The sequence below is a fragment of the Hevea brasiliensis genome, chromosome 9 (genome assembly GCF_030052815.1).
Source record: "Hevea brasiliensis isolate MT/VB/25A 57/8 chromosome 9, ASM3005281v1, whole genome shotgun sequence".
Lineage (NCBI taxonomy): Eukaryota > Viridiplantae > Streptophyta > Magnoliopsida > Malpighiales > Euphorbiaceae > Hevea > Hevea brasiliensis.
Window position 1 is genome coordinate 27,511,441 of NC_079501.1, and position 17,493 is coordinate 27,528,933.

The following is a 17,493-nucleotide window of genomic DNA, read 5'->3' on the forward strand; positions in this document are numbered from 1 at the left end:
GTTGTGAACAGTAATGACGGGAAGTGGGAGGTGGGAAAAGGGGTGTGCTAAAAATTTTGATTCACAGGTCGTGCGAGTTTCTACATGAGAGGAAAATTTTGTGCATAAGTTATGCACTCTCTTATGCAAGTTTCGGCAGAAATTGGGAGTCTGAAAAGTTGGTCGTGCAAAAGTGTATGACTTATGCACTCTCTTATGCAAGTTTCAGCAGAAATTGAAATCCCAGAAAATTTGGTTATGCAAAAGTGCATAAGTTATGCACTTGGTCATGCAGATTTCGGCAGAAATGAAAATGCAGGATTTGAAGTTATGCAAGAGTGCATAAGTTATGCACACACTTATGCAAGTTTCGGCAAAAATGAAAATCGGCAAAAATGTGGCGGTAAAGAATTGCATAAGTTATGCACACCCTTATGCAGATTTCGGTAAGAAATGAAATGGCAAAAATTTGGTTATGCAGGATTGCATAAGTTATACAATAGCTTATGCAAGTTTTGGCAGAAAAAGAAAAATGGCAAAAAATGAGACCTGAAAGCTGCATAAGTTATGCAGTTACTTATGCACATTTTAACAAGATTCAGATTACAATAAAAAACGTTTTGCAAGTTTGAAAAATACACTAGAATGAAAAAATGTAACCCTGCGAAGTATAAATCATGAGAAATTATCATAAAAAAACACATCAATATATGTAGAATCCATCACAATTGCACCAGACAAGCTTGTAGAAGTAAGTTCTGCATAAGAGACAATTGTGAATTATGTCATTTCAACCCAAACCCTGCAAATTAACATTCTAGCATATTAAAGCTCAATAAAAGTCTGCACAAAATTACACTTATCCATAAAAGAAAATAGACTCTTTAAGTTATGCCAAGAGAATGCAGCATGTGCACATTGAATCACACAACTTAAATAAGTTCAAAACTACTAAAATGACCCATTTACCATCATATTATCATGATAAGCACAAATACATAAAAGATACACACCCAACCTCAATAAAGAAGCAAATAGTATATGCTGCAGACCCTTTTTGCTGAAAATTTTTTTGCATAAGCCATGAAGGGGTCCTGCACAGGTTATGCAATGAAAATAAACTAATCTTGGGAGAGTTAATGGATAAAATATCAGATTAAGAGTTACTCCCCAGTAGCTCAACAACCTTCATCCATTGAAAGACATCTACAAAGGACAAGATTCAACAATGTCAAAAATTGAATTTGGGGAGATTTAAGATAAAAATAAAAATAATAAAAGTAAATCAACAAAAGCAAAATAAAAGAACTTGGGGTACCTCCCAAGAGCGCTAATTTGTAGTCCTTAGCTGGACTCTTCATGCATTTCACTAAAAAGAAGGTGTGAGATCAGAGAGCTTGTAACAGTTTGCTCCCTTTATTGGGTCTCTAGTTATATAATGTTTCAATCTATGCCCATTGACCTTAAAATTACCAAATTTTTCACTCCAAATTTCAATTGCTCTATAAGGGAAAACTTTAGAAACTCTATATGGACCAACCCACCTTGATTTAAGTTTTCCTGGGAACAATTTCAATCTTGAGTTGAATAACAAAACTGAATCACCTTCTTTAAATTCTTTTTTCCTAAGATGCTTATCATGCCAAACTTTAGTTCTTTCTTTATAAATACGGGCACTTTCATAGGTATTCATTCTCAATTTTTCAAGCTCATTAAGTTGCAATAGCCTCTTCTCACCAGCTTGCTTGAGATCAAAATTCAAGGTCTGAATGGCCCAATATGCTCTATGCTCTAGCTCCACAGGTAAATGACAAGACTTACCATACACCAACCTAAAGGGAGTAGTTCCTATACGGGTTTTGTAAGCAGTCCTATATACCCATAAAGCATCATCTAGTTTGGCAGACTAATCTTTTCGAGAATTGCTCACCATTTTTTCCAAGATATGTTTGAGTTCTCTGTTAGAAATTTCAACTTGTCCTGAAGTTTGAGGATGGTATGGGGTAGCTATCTTGTGCACTACACCATACTTCCTCATTAAGCTCTCAAATTGTTTATTACAAAAATGTGAACCCCCATCACTAATTACAGCCCTTCGAGCTCCAAATCCACTCAAGACAAATTTCTTCAAGAATTTCACTATCACCTTAGCATCATTAGTTGGAGTTGCAATAGCTTCTACCCACTTTAACACATAGTTGACTCCAACTAAAATGTATTTATTACCATATGAAGGAGGAAATGGGCCCATAAAATCTATTCCCCATACATCGAATAATTCCACCTCAAGAATATCATTTAGGGGCATTTCATCTCTTTTTAACAGATTTCCACTCCTTTGACATTTATCACATTATAACACAAATTTCCTCACATCCTTGAAAAGGTTTGGCCCAAAGAAACCAGCCTGCAGAATTTTATTAGTTGTTTTAGAGATTCCAAAGTGTCCTCCATAATCAGAAGCATGACAATGATGCATAACACTCTCTATCTCCTCATCAGGAATACATCTTCTTATTAAACCATCACAACATCTCCTAAAGAGTAAAGGATCATCGCACCTATAAAATTTTGCCTCATGCAAAAACTTTTTCTTTTGTTGCCATGTCATTCCTAGAAGTAAAACTCCACAAGATAATTCACCAAGTCTGCATAACAAGGTAGTTTAGCAATAAGAGAGAAAAGTTGTTCATCCAAGAAAAACTCATCAATAGGGACTTCATCCATTTCTTCATCATCCAATTTCAACCTACTAAGATTATCCGCAACTACATTTTCAGCTCCCTTCTTATCTCTAATTTCCAAATCAAACTCTTGTAGCATCAGAATCCACCTAATGAGCCTAGGTTTAGCCTCCTTTTTATGGAGTAAATACCTAATAGCAGCATGATTTGAAAATACAACCACTTCTGAGTCAATAATATAAGGTCTGAACTTTTCCAATGCAAAGACAATTGCTAAGAATTCCTTTTCGATTGTTGCATAATTTGTTTGAGCCTCATCCAGTGTTCTACTAGCATAATAAATAGCATAAGCCCTTTTGTCCTTTCTTTGACCAAGAACAGCTCCAATTGCATAGTTGCTAGCATCACACATAATTTCAAAAGGTAGGCTCTAATCAGGCAGTTGCATGATTGGTGCAGTGATAAGAGCTTGCTTCAACCTACAAAAGGCATCCAAACACTCTTGGTCAAATACAAATGGTATGTCATGATTTAACAAATTAGACAAAGGTTTGGCTATTTTAGAAAAATCCTTGATAAAGCGTTTGTAGAACTCGGCATGTCCTAAAAAACTTCGAATTCCTTTGACATTGGTAGGAGGAGCCATCTTCTCTATCATTTCAACCTTGGCTTTATCAACCTCTATTCCTCTGTTAGACACCAAATGTCCAAGCACTATCCCTTCCTGAACCATGAAATGACACTTTTCCTAGTTTAACACAAGGTCAGTATCTGCATATCGCTGTAAAACTTTAAAAAGGTTAGCCAAGCATATGTCAAATGAAGATCCATAAATAGAAAAGTCATCCATAAAAACCTCCATTATATCTTCAATGAAATCTGAGAAGATTGCCATCATGCACCTTTGAAAAGTGGCTGGTGCATTACACAACCCAAATGGCATCCTCCTATAAGCAAAGGTTCCATATGGACAAGTAAAAGTGGTTTTCTCTTGATCATTTGGATGGATAGGGATTTGAAAAAATCCTGAATACCCATCTAAATAGCAAAAATAAGAATGCCTAGCCAGTCTTTCTAACATTTGATCAATGAAGGGAAGTGAAAAATGATATTTTTTAGTGGCAATATTTAATTTTCTATAATCTATGCACATTCGCCAACTAGTCACTATTCTGGTGGGAATTAATTTGTTATTTTCATTTTTGACCACTGTCATTCCACCTTTTTTAGGGATAACATGTACTTGACTCACCCAAGTACTGTCTGAGATAGGATATATGATCCCTGCATCAAGCAACTTCAAAATTTCTTTTTTAACAACTTCTTTCATATTTGGGTTCAACCTCCTCTGATGTTCAATAGATGGCTTACAATTTTCTTCCAAAATAATTCTGTGCATGCAAAAGTGTGGACTTATTCCCTTAATGTCATCTATGGTATATCCTAAAACTTTCCTAAATTGCCTCAACACTCTTAACAGCTTATCAACCTCTAAAGTGCTCAGGTTTGCATTTACAATTACTGGATAAGTGTTATTGGGGCCAAGAAATTCATACCTGAGCTGAGAAGGAAGTTGCTTAAGTTCTACCTTAGGTGCATCTTCTTCCTTGAATGATGGTTGCTTAGATTTGACTTTTTCCTTTTGTGTGAGTTGAAAAACTGGAGCAGAAATGAATGGTGGACTACCCTCTAAATGTTGAGTTTATGCAGCCACATAAGGGTTGTCATAGTCTATGCTTCCTCCATGAACCAAGCAATTTTCAAGTGGATCTTCTGGATATCTCTTTCTGAAGTGTTCTTCAACCAGCTCATCAATGATATCAATTCTCAAACAAGTATCAGCTTCAGAATGATGCTTCTTCATAGTGTTATTAATATTGAAAACCAATTGATCTTCACCAACTCTAAGAGTCAATTTTTCTCCCTTAACATCAATCAATGCTCCTGCTGTAGCTAGAAAGGGCCTTCCCAAGATAATTGGGACATTAGAATCCTCTTCAATGTCCAAGATGACAAAGTCAATAGGTATATAGAACTTCCCAACCTTCAAAGGCACATTCTCCAAAATCCCTTCAGGATATTTAATTGATCTGTCAGCTAACTGAAGAGATATGTGGGTTGGTTTAAGATCTCCCATATTGAGCTTCTCATAAATGGAGAGGGGCATAAGGCTAACACTAGCCCCTAAATCACATAAGGCTTTTGTGAAACACGACTCCCCAATGTGGCATGGAATTGAAAAACTTTCGGGGTCTTTAAGCTTAGGAGGAAGTTTCTTCTGGAGTATGGCACTACATTCTTCTGTCAAAGCTACAGTTTCATGGTCTTCAAGTTTCCTCTTGTTTGAGAGAATTTCTTTTAAAAATTTTGCATAAGAGGGCATTTGTGAAAGAGCATCAATAAAAGGCACATTTATGTATAGCTTCTTCAAAACCTCTAAGAACTTTCCAAATTGCTTATCAAGTTTGGCTTTTTGAAATCTTTGTGGAAAGGAAAGTTGTGGTTTGTAAGGCTCTGGAGGTATATATTTCTCTTCCTTCTCTTCAATATTCTCTTTACCTTTTTCTGCACTTTCTTTCTTACTTTCTTGTTTTTCACTCTCATCAATTTCTTTCTCATTTTCTCTCTTCTCACTATTTTCACTCTTCTCATTGTTTACAACCTTCCCACTTCTTAAAGTAATAGCTTGACACTGCTCTCTTGGGTTTTCCGGTTGACTTGGAAGTTTTTCAAAAGACTTGGTACTTGAGGAAGATGCTTGTTGTGCAATCTGATTTTCCAACATTCTGTTATGTGTTTGCATCTGTTCTAGCCTTGCTTTCATCTCTTTCATCTCTTCATCATGCTTAGTTTGGTTAGCAAGAATCTATTGTAATAAAGCTTCTGTGGTGGAACCTTGTTCTTGCTATTTTGGTGAAGGTGCAGGATTCATGTTTCTCTGCTGAAAATTAGGCAATGGTTGCCTATTTTACTGATATGGAATTCCTTGTTGCTGTTGTGGTTGAAGATTCTGATTTGGGACTTGACTTTGCTGATTTCCCCATGAAAAGTTGGGATGATTCTTCCAAGTTGGATTATAAGTTTGAGAGTAAGGATTCCCCATTTGTTTGTTTTCATAATTACCAACATATGCAGCTTGCTCTCCATAGTCTATTCCACAGCTGGTAGTTCCTTCTGCATAAGCAACTTGTTGTGAACTTCCAGATGATGATGATGATGAACTAACCAATATACTTAAATCTTCCATCTTTTTAGCCAAAATATTTGTAAGTGTGTCAAACTTTGCATTAATCATGTTGAATAGATCAAGGTCATACATTCCAGCAGCTTGCCTCTTTTGAGTTGGAGCTGGTCCTCTTGGACTACTCCAAAGATGAGTATTCTTTGCAATTTTCTCCAATAGCTCATAAGTTTCATCTTCATGCTTCATAATAAATTCTCCTCCTGTTTGAGCATCAATAATCCCTCTAATTGCAGGAGTAACATTGGTGTAAAAATTCTGATTTATCATTCATTTTGGAATGGCATGATGTGGGCATTGTCTCTCTAATTCCTTCCATCTTATCCATGATTCATAGAGAGTTTCATCTTCTCTTGGTCTGAAAGCTGTCATTTGATTCCTCAATTCTTGAGTTTTTCCTGGTGGAAAATATTGTGCAAGAAATGCATCAATGAGTTGCTCCCAATTTGTAATAGAGTTGTGAGGTAAAGAATCAAGCCAATCCCATGCTCTATCCTTCAAAGAGAATGAAAATAGCTTCAATTTTGCTGCATCATCAGATACTTCAGGTTGTTTTTGCATATCACAAATCATAGCAAACTTCTTTAGATGTGTGTGTGGACTTTCGGAAGGGTGTCCACCAAATTGGGAATTTTGAATCATTTGAAGAACTCCAAAATCCATCTTATAGCTATTTGCATCAATTCTTAGTCTTGCTATACTCTCTCTCAAGTCATCAAAACGAGGAAATGCATGATCCATCATACTTCCCTTAGGCACATTAGCATTTATAACCTCTTCACCTTGAGCTCCATTTTCATTGTTTCGATCATTTCTAGCATTACCACCACCAATTCTTATTCTTTCATCAGCCATGTCTGCTTCGATTTCAGCTCTCAAGGTTTCTTTCCTTTGTCTGGTTTCTTTCTTGTTGGCTCTATAAAATTTCTCAATTTCAGGATTAAATAATAAGGATGTGTCGCTTGTGCTTCTAGCTCTTCTCATAAAAGATTAAGAGTACCTAAAAAAAAGAACAAACAAACACAAAAAAAGAAGAAGAAAAGATAACAAAGATAAAACTATAAATAACTAAAATAATCAAGAATTCAATCTTAAACAAACAACTCCCCGGCAATGGCGCCAAAAACTTGATGTGACCTAACTGCAAGTGCACGGTTTTGATCAAATTTTTATATAAAAAATTCAATCATTAACACAACTCCTCGTGGGAACGATATCTTTTCTATGCTAATTTGAACTATTTTTGAAATTAAAGCAATAAATTGATAGACATTGAAGTATGAAATCTATATGTGCAAAATCAATAATCTATTCAACAATATAATGATTTAACTAAATTTGCATCAAATTAAAATAAGCAAATTGAAATATGGCAAGATTTGAAATGGCAAGTAATTAAATTCGATTAGAAATTAACAATAATAAAAGAGGCGATTCCGGAGTTCAGGAGTTCATATTCAAGCTATTTTGGGATTTTTAAATTGGTTACCTAATCTTATGGAATTTACGAGTTTTAAGGATATTAATTCTTAAATCCTTTGAATACCCTTTCGAGTAGGACAAAGAATGCTTTAATCAATCTTATCTTATTTTCGTGGAGTTAAAATTAATCAAGACCCATTAAGTTCCTTAATTAATCTGTAAATCCTCTTAATCCTTAGTCTATTTCTAGATCTAAGTTAATTAAGTCCAATTTCTTGATTATCTATCACAAGGTTTTCTCCTTTCGGTGCTTCAACCATGGATTAAAAATAATACTTAATGGGATCCTACACCAAGCATGTCATTGAGCACACAAGAAATGAATAAAACTTTATTAAAATCACAAAATATTGATTACCCAATCAAAATCCACAAAATATCTCAAATATTACATCCCAACTCCAGAATCTAATGAAAACTACTCACTACCCATAATATTTATAAGAAAATTCTGAGTTATTATGGAAATAAATCTTAAATATAAGCTAAGAACTAAGAAACCCAATACAAGAAAGGTAGAAAATATGCAAGAAAGGAAAGAAAACTCTAAATCTGGTCTAGAAATGGAGAGGTGACGTTTTGCTCTCTAATTTCTGACTCTTTCCCTGCTACTGCTCCTTTTTTTGTCTCCTTCTCTTTCCAAAATGAGATAAGGGCCTATTTATATCTTTTTCTGACAAATAGTTCTAAAATGGTGTGTTTGAGATATGTTTTTCATGTGGGAATCTTCTGCCCCTCATTATGAAAACTCTATAAAACTGCATAAGTGGTCTGCATAAGTTATGCAGTCCTTTATGCAGTTTTCGGCAGGTTTTTAGGCCTTCTGTGTGAAGTTGCATAAGCAAGGATTAAGTCTGCATATGTCATGCAGTGACTTATGCAGATTTCGGCAGGAATAGAAAATTTGCTTCTTCTCCCTGTGCAGAACTGCACAACTTATGCGGCAAGTTATGCGCAATTAGGCCAATGCATACTTCAACTTTTAAACTTGTTTTTGACATCTTTGACTGTAAAATTCACTCTTCATTCGCAAAATTTCTTTTTTTTAATCCCTCAAAAACACCATTTTTCCTACAAAACAAAGTAAAATTACAAATTAATCCAAAAATTGACAATCATGAAAAACTATCTAAATAACTAATAAAATTAGCTAAAAGTGACTAACAATCAAATAAAATGACCATGAAATTAAACCTAAATGACTATACAAAATGCATGTATCATTCATCCTTGTAAAATCCAGCTCTCCTTTTCCTCAATTTTACAATAGTTCCTTGTGAGTTCTTAACCTTGGTTGACAAGAGATATATCATTGATTTCAATTTTCGCTTTGCTCAATATTCATAACTAGCAGACATGCTTAATAAAGCACTATCAAAATCAAGGTTTAAATTCCTCATAAACCAGTTAAGAATATCAAGCAAAGTATCAAGGAGTGTTGAAGTAGGATTATTTTCTTTCAAAGAAGCTGCTAGAAGTTTGGAGAATCCTCTCCATTCCTTACCAATTTCAGCTCTCTTAACTGAATGTTGGAGAATATTCAAGCACCTTAAGCAAGCTGTAATAGGTATGAAAACCAGCTGTATATCCAGCTCTATATGAGCAGTCTTACATCTATAAATAGCTCGCACGATAAGGTCATTTTGTAATGAAAAATCAAGCAAAGTGGTAAGATGAAATCAAGTTGAGATATATAAAAAAGAAGCTGATTTCCTACAATTTCATTTTACATTTCCATTCCCCACAAATATTCCTAACAGCATACACTTCTGTTGGCAGGAAAAGCGACCCTCCAACTACAAAGAAAAATATCAGGGCATAAACCCATTGAACCTGTAGACTTGAAAAAAGACTACTTACCAGATTTCCAAATGCGAATATCCACAACTGCTTTTTTCATTTTGCAGCGCAATGCAAATGCAGGACTGGATGTCCTACCTCGAGTCTCAGTGTCAGTCTCAGCCGCGGGCTTTGATGAACTCACATAGGCTGTACTCTCATTATTGAATTCTTTTCCATTAGTTGCATCACTTTTTGACCCAAACGAGGCGATTACGAGATCCATTTTCTTGTTAAGTTCTACAAGGCAGCGATATTGTTCAGCCTGTAAATCATGCTTCATAAGCCTTTTAATAGTATCATCCACTTCCTGGATCAGCTTCAGGAGCTTCCACTTCTCGAGCAGGTTCCACTTCTTGATGGTCGGGTACTTATCAACAAGCTCCTTAGCATTCTGGAACACCCGGACTAGCCTCTTGCAAAAATCAGTAGGAGGATTTTCACGCCGCAGGGCTTCACGCATGATCGGACCACATTCTCAACCGTTGCCTGGAGATTTTTTAAGGGTTCTCCTGGACCAAATTCCCTTTCTTATTGCAACTTTAATTGCTTCAGTCAAACCTGCAATAGCAAGTGCTAACGCAACATCCGCACCAGCTGCCATCATAAGCAGTAGCGCTATGAAATAGAATCTAGATTTATGTGATGACAGAAAATATTGGGATCTATATATTTGTCAGGACCATAAAAGAGGAATGTTCTTCAGCTTGCATTTATAGGAAGGGGAAATGGTTGGTGGCTGATTGTGCGGTTCGATTTCGACCGAAACCGAAAAAACCGAATTAAATTTTATAAATAACCAAACCATATCGAATCAAAATAAATCAATTCAATTCAGTCCATCGGTTCTGATTTCAGCAATCAACAACACACCCATTTCAACGATAACAGGTTTCAGCAATCAAAAACGCAAATCCATCTCACGATTCAATAATCAATAAAAATAACCAATAACCCAACCCAAAAATATGAACTCAATAATCAAAATCTCATATTTATCCCAAGCAAACAACAACAGTAGGCAAAGAACATAGACTATGTTGAACTGCAGAAGCAGAAGTAAAATTTCAAAACACATGAACCCAGTTGCAGAAGCAAAATTTCAAAAGCAAGAAGAGTGACTCGCATACCCATGAACCCAGATCGAAGAATGAAGAACGGTCTCCTAGCTCTGAAACGATTGAACCAAATCAAACCGCGCCGATTAAACTGAAACAATACAATTTGAGTTTTCAATTTAAACCTAGAGTTAGACAGACAGACCGACTCCCAATCTTCACTGACACGGAATGACCAGGGTCCACTACGAGGACATACATAAAGCTTATTTTATTGTTAACCTTACAATCATTGGTTGCCTTTGGAAACATTTTTCCACAATCATTGGCTGCCTTCGGAAACATTTTCCATGCGTTATATGTATATACTAGACTTGGGGTCGGGCATTGCTGCGGGCCAACAGAATTTTAAATGCCTAGTGTATAAGCCCAGTTTTATTTTTTTTCTTTTTGTCCAAGGGCAGTTTTTTTTTTCCTATTGTATATATTATGTTTACATTTTTAATTGAATTTGAAAGGGCGGGTGGGTCTTTTTGTTTGCGGAATTGGATTCATCAAGTTAATTAATTGATGTATAGGAGGCTCATTGGGACTTATTGGAGACATGAAGATCAAGGTAAAATTCTTGGAGACATGATCTATGATGGTGAGAAGTTGTATTTAATCATTGAAGCACGATAATTATGAACATTTATATTGTTTTATGGTATTGTCACCTAGTTCTCTTTGTATCCAAATTCCACATAAATGCTGCTTCTCAGTACATATAAAGCTATATCAGGTATAGTCAAAGAATTCACACACATTTGTCTGATATTTGCAAATATTTCATATGATACACACTGAAAGAATTATTCAAATAAGAGGAGAAAGAAATATGAACGTTGTTTATGCTTCTGCATATTTTCTGCATCAACGGTTTACAAAAGCAATACCACTCATGTCAAGGAATCTTGTGTTCGAACTTCAATTCTCTCACAGGATGACAGCCTGCTTGAAAATACTTCGGAAATAGACAAATTAATAATTACCCTGGGTAATACGTTGTCAACACTATTTGTGAGGTGAGGTGTTGACAGAAACTGCGTTTTTCATGATATGAGACATAAATCCTGCCACAACCTGCAGGGTAAGAGCAATTAGCGAAGACAACACACAGACGCCGATCATGTGCAAGAAAGCAACAATCACAAACCATGAAAGTGAAATCATAATTCGAATCTTCAATGCTATATCTACATGTAGATGCCTAAAGCATTTGATTAATGTTCAACCAGCACTTATAACTGAAATGAAAACAAAGATCCAAACTGTAGGAGGTTAGCAGTCACTAAACTTGTAGTTTGACTGCACACTTTGTGTGATCCAGCACATGCACAAGAAAGAGAAGGAGAGGAGGGGTTAAGGCTTAAGAAACATCAACTTTATATAAACTGTAAAAGATGGGTGCAAAGTCATGGTACTTGTTTACAATCTATATGAACTTCAACTTCATATAAACAATGAGGAGGTGCTTGATTATCAGTATGGCTTCATCAGGTACCTTTATTTTTTAATTTTCATCAATCTTCAAGGTGAGAAGCTTCCTTTTTTTTTTTTTTTGGTTAGACTTTCGTGTCTTTAAACTAGGGAATCAAACATTCAAAATTTTAAACTGCAAGGAAATTTGTTGAAGTAGACCGAAAAGTCTCAAAACTGTAAGAAGAAAATCCAAACACTTACTAAAACTGCTGGAGTTTTTTGAGGACCTAAGCACGTGCGTCTTAAAACTGCAGAACCATGATGAAGGCAACAATGTCCAAAAATTGCAAAAAAATATGTTGAAATAAGTCAAAAAACTCCCAAAAAATTGAGAGATCTGTGAGAATTTAAGAGAGCTGAAAATTGAGAAAGAAAAGTTAGGAAAAAAAAAATTTTGTTCTTCTATTTTTATAATCTCTATTTTAGCAATAAAATTAATTTTGTTTCAGGATATTTTTATGTGCTGTTTCTTTTCTCAATTTTTGAGGTTCATCCTTGTAAAATCCAGTTCTCTCTTTCCTCAATTTTACAATAGTTTTTTTCTGAATTCTTAGCCTTAGTTGACAAAGGATATATTATTCATTTCAATTCTGGCTTTGCTCATTATTCATAATTGTTTCATTGATATCAAGGGCTCAAAAGAAAATATATTGAATCCTTTGCAAACAGAACATAAGGTCTTTGGTTTCTCTCCGTTAAATTCACTAGCAATGCTGGTTGAAAGATTTATTGATCTACACTTGATGTTTTTCTCCAATGTCTGATGCATGTGGAATTGTGTAACCTTTTCATGGAATTGCACATGAAATTGCTTCGCTATGAATTTAGGTTTTAGCAACACTTTTTTAACATCATTTTGTATATGTGAAAGTAGTAAATAACATCAATGTAACATATTTAGACATCAAGATAATATATAAAATAATAAATAATATATAAAATATCATATATAATAGCGCTGTAACTTTCCCATTTATTCTTTGCTGATGACTTATTATTGTTTGTTGAAGCTTCTGTTGCTCAAATTAATGTAATTAAGCAGTGTTTGGATGTCTTTGATGCGTCTTTTGGTAAGAAAGTTAACCTTGTTAAGTCGAAGATCTTCTTTTCAACTAATGTGAACAATGGCTTGTGACAACATATTTGTGAAGTAGCAGGTATGAGCATGGTAGAAGAGATTGGGTTGTATCTGGGGAATCCTATGATTCATAGTCGGGTAGGAAAGCATAGTTTTGATGCTCTCCTTAGCAAAACGAATAGTCATTTGGTTTGTGATGACTTTGATAAAAGGTCTGAAATTTTATTTGGGCCGATCAAGGTGGTAAGAAGAAGGTTCATATGGTTAAAAGGAATCGGGTCACTCTCCTATGCAATGAAGGTGGTTTGGGAATTAGAACTTATAGGGAGATGAAAACTGCCTTTCTGGCAACGATGGGTTAGCATTTAGTGGGAATGAGGATGCTTTTTAGGCTAAGATTTTGAAGGGTAAATACTTTGGGAGCAAATCAGGTTTGGACGCTTTGATTGAGAAACAAGGCTCTTCTATTATGTGAAGGGGCATTGTTCATAGTGCTTCTCTTTTGTGTAATGGCTCTTATAAAACTGTTTGTAATGGAATGTTGTTACACTCATTTCATATAGGCATTTTAGGGTAGTTTTGCATTCATTTTGCCCTTATATTTTAGTATATTTTATGTTTTTTTAGCTTTATTTTAGCTTATTTGTTAAATTTAGATACTTTATATTTGATTTTTGTAATTTTGTTGTTTTTGATAGGATTTTGTAGCAAATCGAAGATCAATGAGTGCATTAGAAAGTGATTTGAAGAAATTTAGAGTTCTTTAAGCATAGAGGAAAGTTGAAGAAATCAAGCCTTGAAAGAGCAAGTTAGCCGAAATTTGCTTGAGACTTTGCTTAAGATCCTGCTTAGGGTAAAGCGGCAGTGCTTAAGGTGAAGCACAAGTCAAGTATGAGCAGAAAAATCTATTTTACTCTAAGTCTGCTGAGATTTGCTAAGGGTCTGCTTAACCTCAAGCGCATGACGGTCGACTGTTTGAAATTTGCTAAAAGTCGCTTAGGTTTAAGTCGAACCCTAAGCGGTCGGCGTAACGTGAATAATCTCACGACTTGGATAATTTTACACCTCATTTCCTATCCACTGCTTGGCTCTTATTCACTTTTAGGGCAACTTTTTGGGACCATATAAATTCATCATTTCCTAGTTTTTGCCACAAGAGACACAAGAGGAAAGAGAGGAAAAACAAAAAGAAAAGAAAATTTAATAGAGAGAGAGAGGAGACGCCATTTCTTTTGGGGAGGAGCTGCTGCAACCATTTTTTGAGCTCCAGAAACCAGAGTTTTGGGTTCTTCTACTTGGGTTTTTCTATTTTAGTCCTTTTATCATGTTTTTCTTTACTTTTCCATCAATCTTTTTTTGTAAATACCATCATGAGTGAGTAGACTCTTTAGATTTCAGAGTTGAGAAACATGTTTTAGATTAATTTGTGAATTTAGACTGGGTATTTCCTTATTTTACATAAATATGAGTTTTGAACTTTCCTTGTGTGCTTGATTTACGTGCCTAATGTTGGTACCCATTGGGTATTGTGTTAATCTTTGATTGAAGGACCGAAAAATGAAAGTCATTGATAGATAATCAAGGATTGGAACTTAAAATCATCTAGATTTAGAAATAAACTAGGATTTTAAGAGGAATTAATTATTGGTTACAAAACTTAATGGGTTTTAAAGTAATCAAATAACATACGAAAGTAGTTTTGGTTATTTTAGAACACACTTTGGTTTGCTTGAAAAAGATATCAAAGGAATTTAGAATCAATTTTCTTCAAACTCTATTTTTCCCTAAAAATTGGAATGCCCAATACAAATCCCAATTAATTTATGCATAAACCCCCAACTCTGGAATCACTTTTAACAAATGTTGACTAGTTTCTGGAATGATGTTTGGGTGGGGGACAAACCCCTAGTTCAGGTTGCTATTAGCCCCATTCCCAGTCATTTAAAACAACAGATGGTAGCATATTTTTGGAATGGCAGCAGCTGGGATGAGGATCAACTTCTTCCTCTTCTGCCTGATCAAGTATGTCTTTTGTTAGAGGCGTTTACTTTGATTCCTCATGTTGCTTGTCACACCCATCCCTAACCTATAGAGATTAATGTAACCTGAAAAACTAATATAGTTTCTTCAAAATTTATAGCTAAAAGAACTCATGAAACTTGTTAAAATATATCTAGTATATAAAACATGGCTCCATGCCCATTAAACATATTTAAATACACAAATATACATATATCTCCTTTGTAAGGATAAAAAAAATATATATTTATAGTCCAGAGTAGGGGTGGCCACGGTCCGGTTCTGAACCAGAACCAGTTCGATCAAAATCGGACCCGGCTTCGAATCAGACCGAAACCGCCCTTCTACGGTTTAGTTCAGGTTCATATTTTTTAGAAACCGTGAACCGGCGATTCCGAACCGTATTGAACCAACGGTTCCGAACCGAACCAAATCGGCGATTTAAATACAAAAAAATTCAATAAATATTTCACTCCACTCCTAATTCATATATATATATATATATAAAATTAATTCTCTACACAATTATTCTCTACACTCTCTTTAATTCTTAATACTCTTTCAATTTCTCTCAGATTTTCTAAATAATTATTTTCTACACTCCTTTTAATTCTCAGTACTCTCACAATGTCCCTACTTTATTATTTTATATGCTCACTGAAATTTTTAATACAATCTCAATTACTCTGTTATTATTTTATATCTTTAATAAAATTTTCAACACCCTCTATTTTAATTTTTTTTTCTTTTATACTTTTTGAATTATCAATTATCATATAATTTTTTTAAAAATGACAAGTAATACTCAACTCAACTCAATTCAACTCAACTAAGATTTTATTCCAAAAATTTATTAGAGTCGACTATATGGATTCTCTTTCTCAACTCTAAACGATTTTGGGTTAAATCATCGGAAATATGTAATGCTTCTAGGTCGTGTTGTACTATTCTCCTCCAAGTCAGTTTAGGTCTACCTCTTCTTTTCTTTCTATCCTCTAACCCAATGTGCTTCACATGACCAAACCACCTCAATCTCCCTTCTCTCAACTTATAACTGAAAATTTTGATTTTTCTAGATTCTAAGGGGATACATAGGTAAAATTAAGTTCATGCACATTTTTCTATTTTTTTTAAAATTAATTTCATCTTTAGTTTTTTAGTAAGTTAAAGTCTTTGCTTATTAAATTTTTCTTAAAAATTAGTTATTTTTATTCTTTTTTTTTTCTTATTTTATTTTGATTGAAAGATTTCTAAAAAAAATTAAAATGTTTTTACAAATATAACTTAATAAATCAATAAAATTTTTCTTTAATTTTTTCCTTTAAGTCGCTCTTAAATCGCCCCTAAACCGCTTTCAAACCGTCTTGAACCGTCATTTTTTGAATTGTTCTTTAAACCATTTTAAACAGAGACTAGAACCGAAACCGGCGGTTCATGAACCGTCTTCCAAACCGTCCCATGATGGTTTGGTTCAGGTTCATTGATTTCATTGAACCTGAACAGGCAGTTCAGGAACCGTAACCAGCGGTTCCTGAACCGTGACCACCCATAGTCCAGAGCTTCTAACTATCTATACATATATACAATAAACTAAAACAAAATAAATAACCAAAAAAAATATATTGCCCCGACTTCCACTAGACTCTATAGCTGGTGAAGTGAAAGAGAAAACAATACTGAAGAGAGGCTGTTACTACTGGAATTAGTAAAAAGTATCTAAAATATTAAAAATTAAGAGGTGAGTACAATTACTCAATAAGGAATAAATAAATAACAAAAAAGAACAGATAAGGTTTCGGTATTTAATAGTATCAATTCTGTTATGTTTAAATAGGTTAGCTAAATAAATATCATTTAATCTACATCATGTAGCTGAACTAAAATAAAATTTATGCAGTAAAAATATTATTGAAATAAATATATTGAAATTATGAAATCTGCAATATCCTCATACACTCGCAATATGCTTCCTGTAGATAATGCTAACATTCAAGTGCAATAATAAACTTTGGCAGCCTAAGAGCAATGTTGTCATCTTGGACTCTATAATGACACAAAAATAATCCAAGAGTAATAAAAATGCTAGTTATACACATGTGCATAGCTACCCCCAAAGGGCGATCACCTGATATACGCCCCAAAATTTATGTGTATATCAACCAAAGACAGTATAAATATAAACTGATCTAAAAATAAATCACTAGTCATCAAGGTACTATCTATTCGGTGCATATATTGAGCCTATTCGACCATTTATTCAATTGTAAATTGTAAATCTAATTTTATTCAATAATAAAACATAAAATTACCATTATATGTTCCCATTTTTATAATTAGTTATAATATAAATAATTTACATTTAATAAAATACTAGTGTTATATATTTATCCACTCACTTGTACTAAAGACAGACTAAAGCATAGACCACTGGAGCACCCCTAGTACCTACTACAGGAGCTGAATCCTCTCCTAAGGTTAAAGAAAATAAAAGTGCATCAGGGAAGGAAATTTAAATTCTAAAATAAGAGCTGTGAGACATAAAATGTATGATTTGTGTACGAAAATTTTAAAAGAAAATCGGCAGCACTTCAA

The 17,493-nt window shown here is 34.3% G+C and overlaps 1 protein-coding gene and 1 non-coding gene across 4 annotated transcripts; one reads left to right on the plus strand and one right to left on the minus strand.

Annotated features, from left to right (window-relative positions):
- Positions 1 to 902: 902 nt before the first annotated feature.
- On the minus strand, positions 903 to 10,608 carry LOC110645456 (uncharacterized). 3 transcript variants are annotated; one of them, XM_058153608.1, is made up of 3 exons: positions 10,356 to 10,608; positions 9,247 to 9,737; positions 903 to 1,185 (listed from the first exon to the last, which is right to left on the minus strand). In XM_058153608.1, the coding sequence occupies exons 2-3, from the start codon at positions 9,686 to 9,688 to the stop codon at positions 1,136 to 1,138; spliced, it is 492 nt and encodes a 163-aa protein (XP_058009591.1). In that variant the 5' UTR covers positions 9,689 to 9,737; positions 10,356 to 10,608; the 3' UTR covers positions 903 to 1,135. The 3 variants fall into 3 exon arrangements, with proteins under 3 accessions (XP_058009591.1, XP_058009590.1, XP_058009592.1); XM_058153607.1 differs by having other exon boundaries at positions 9,247 to 9,822; XM_058153609.1 differs by lacking the exon at positions 903 to 1,185 and adding an exon at positions 7,704 to 8,457 and having other exon boundaries at positions 9,247 to 10,608.
- LOC131183538 (small nucleolar RNA R71) lies at positions 6,185 to 6,291 on the plus strand. The gene has a single exon (XR_009151587.1). It is a non-coding gene; the product is annotated as a small nucleolar RNA R71 (small nucleolar RNA).
- Positions 10,609 to 17,493: the final 6,885 nt, after the last annotated feature.

What these genes read in the sequence shown, in the direction of transcription:
- LOC110645456 (XM_058153608.1), bottom strand. Translation starts at nt 9,688, where the DNA reads ATGCGTGAAGCCCTGCGGCGTGAAAATCCTCCTACTGATTTTTGCAAG. An exon ending in TATTCGCATTTGGAAATCTG is followed by an intron (nt 1,186 to 9,246) that starts GTAAGTAGTCTT and finishes TGTCCTTTGTAG; the next exon opens with ATGTCTTTCAATGGATGAAG.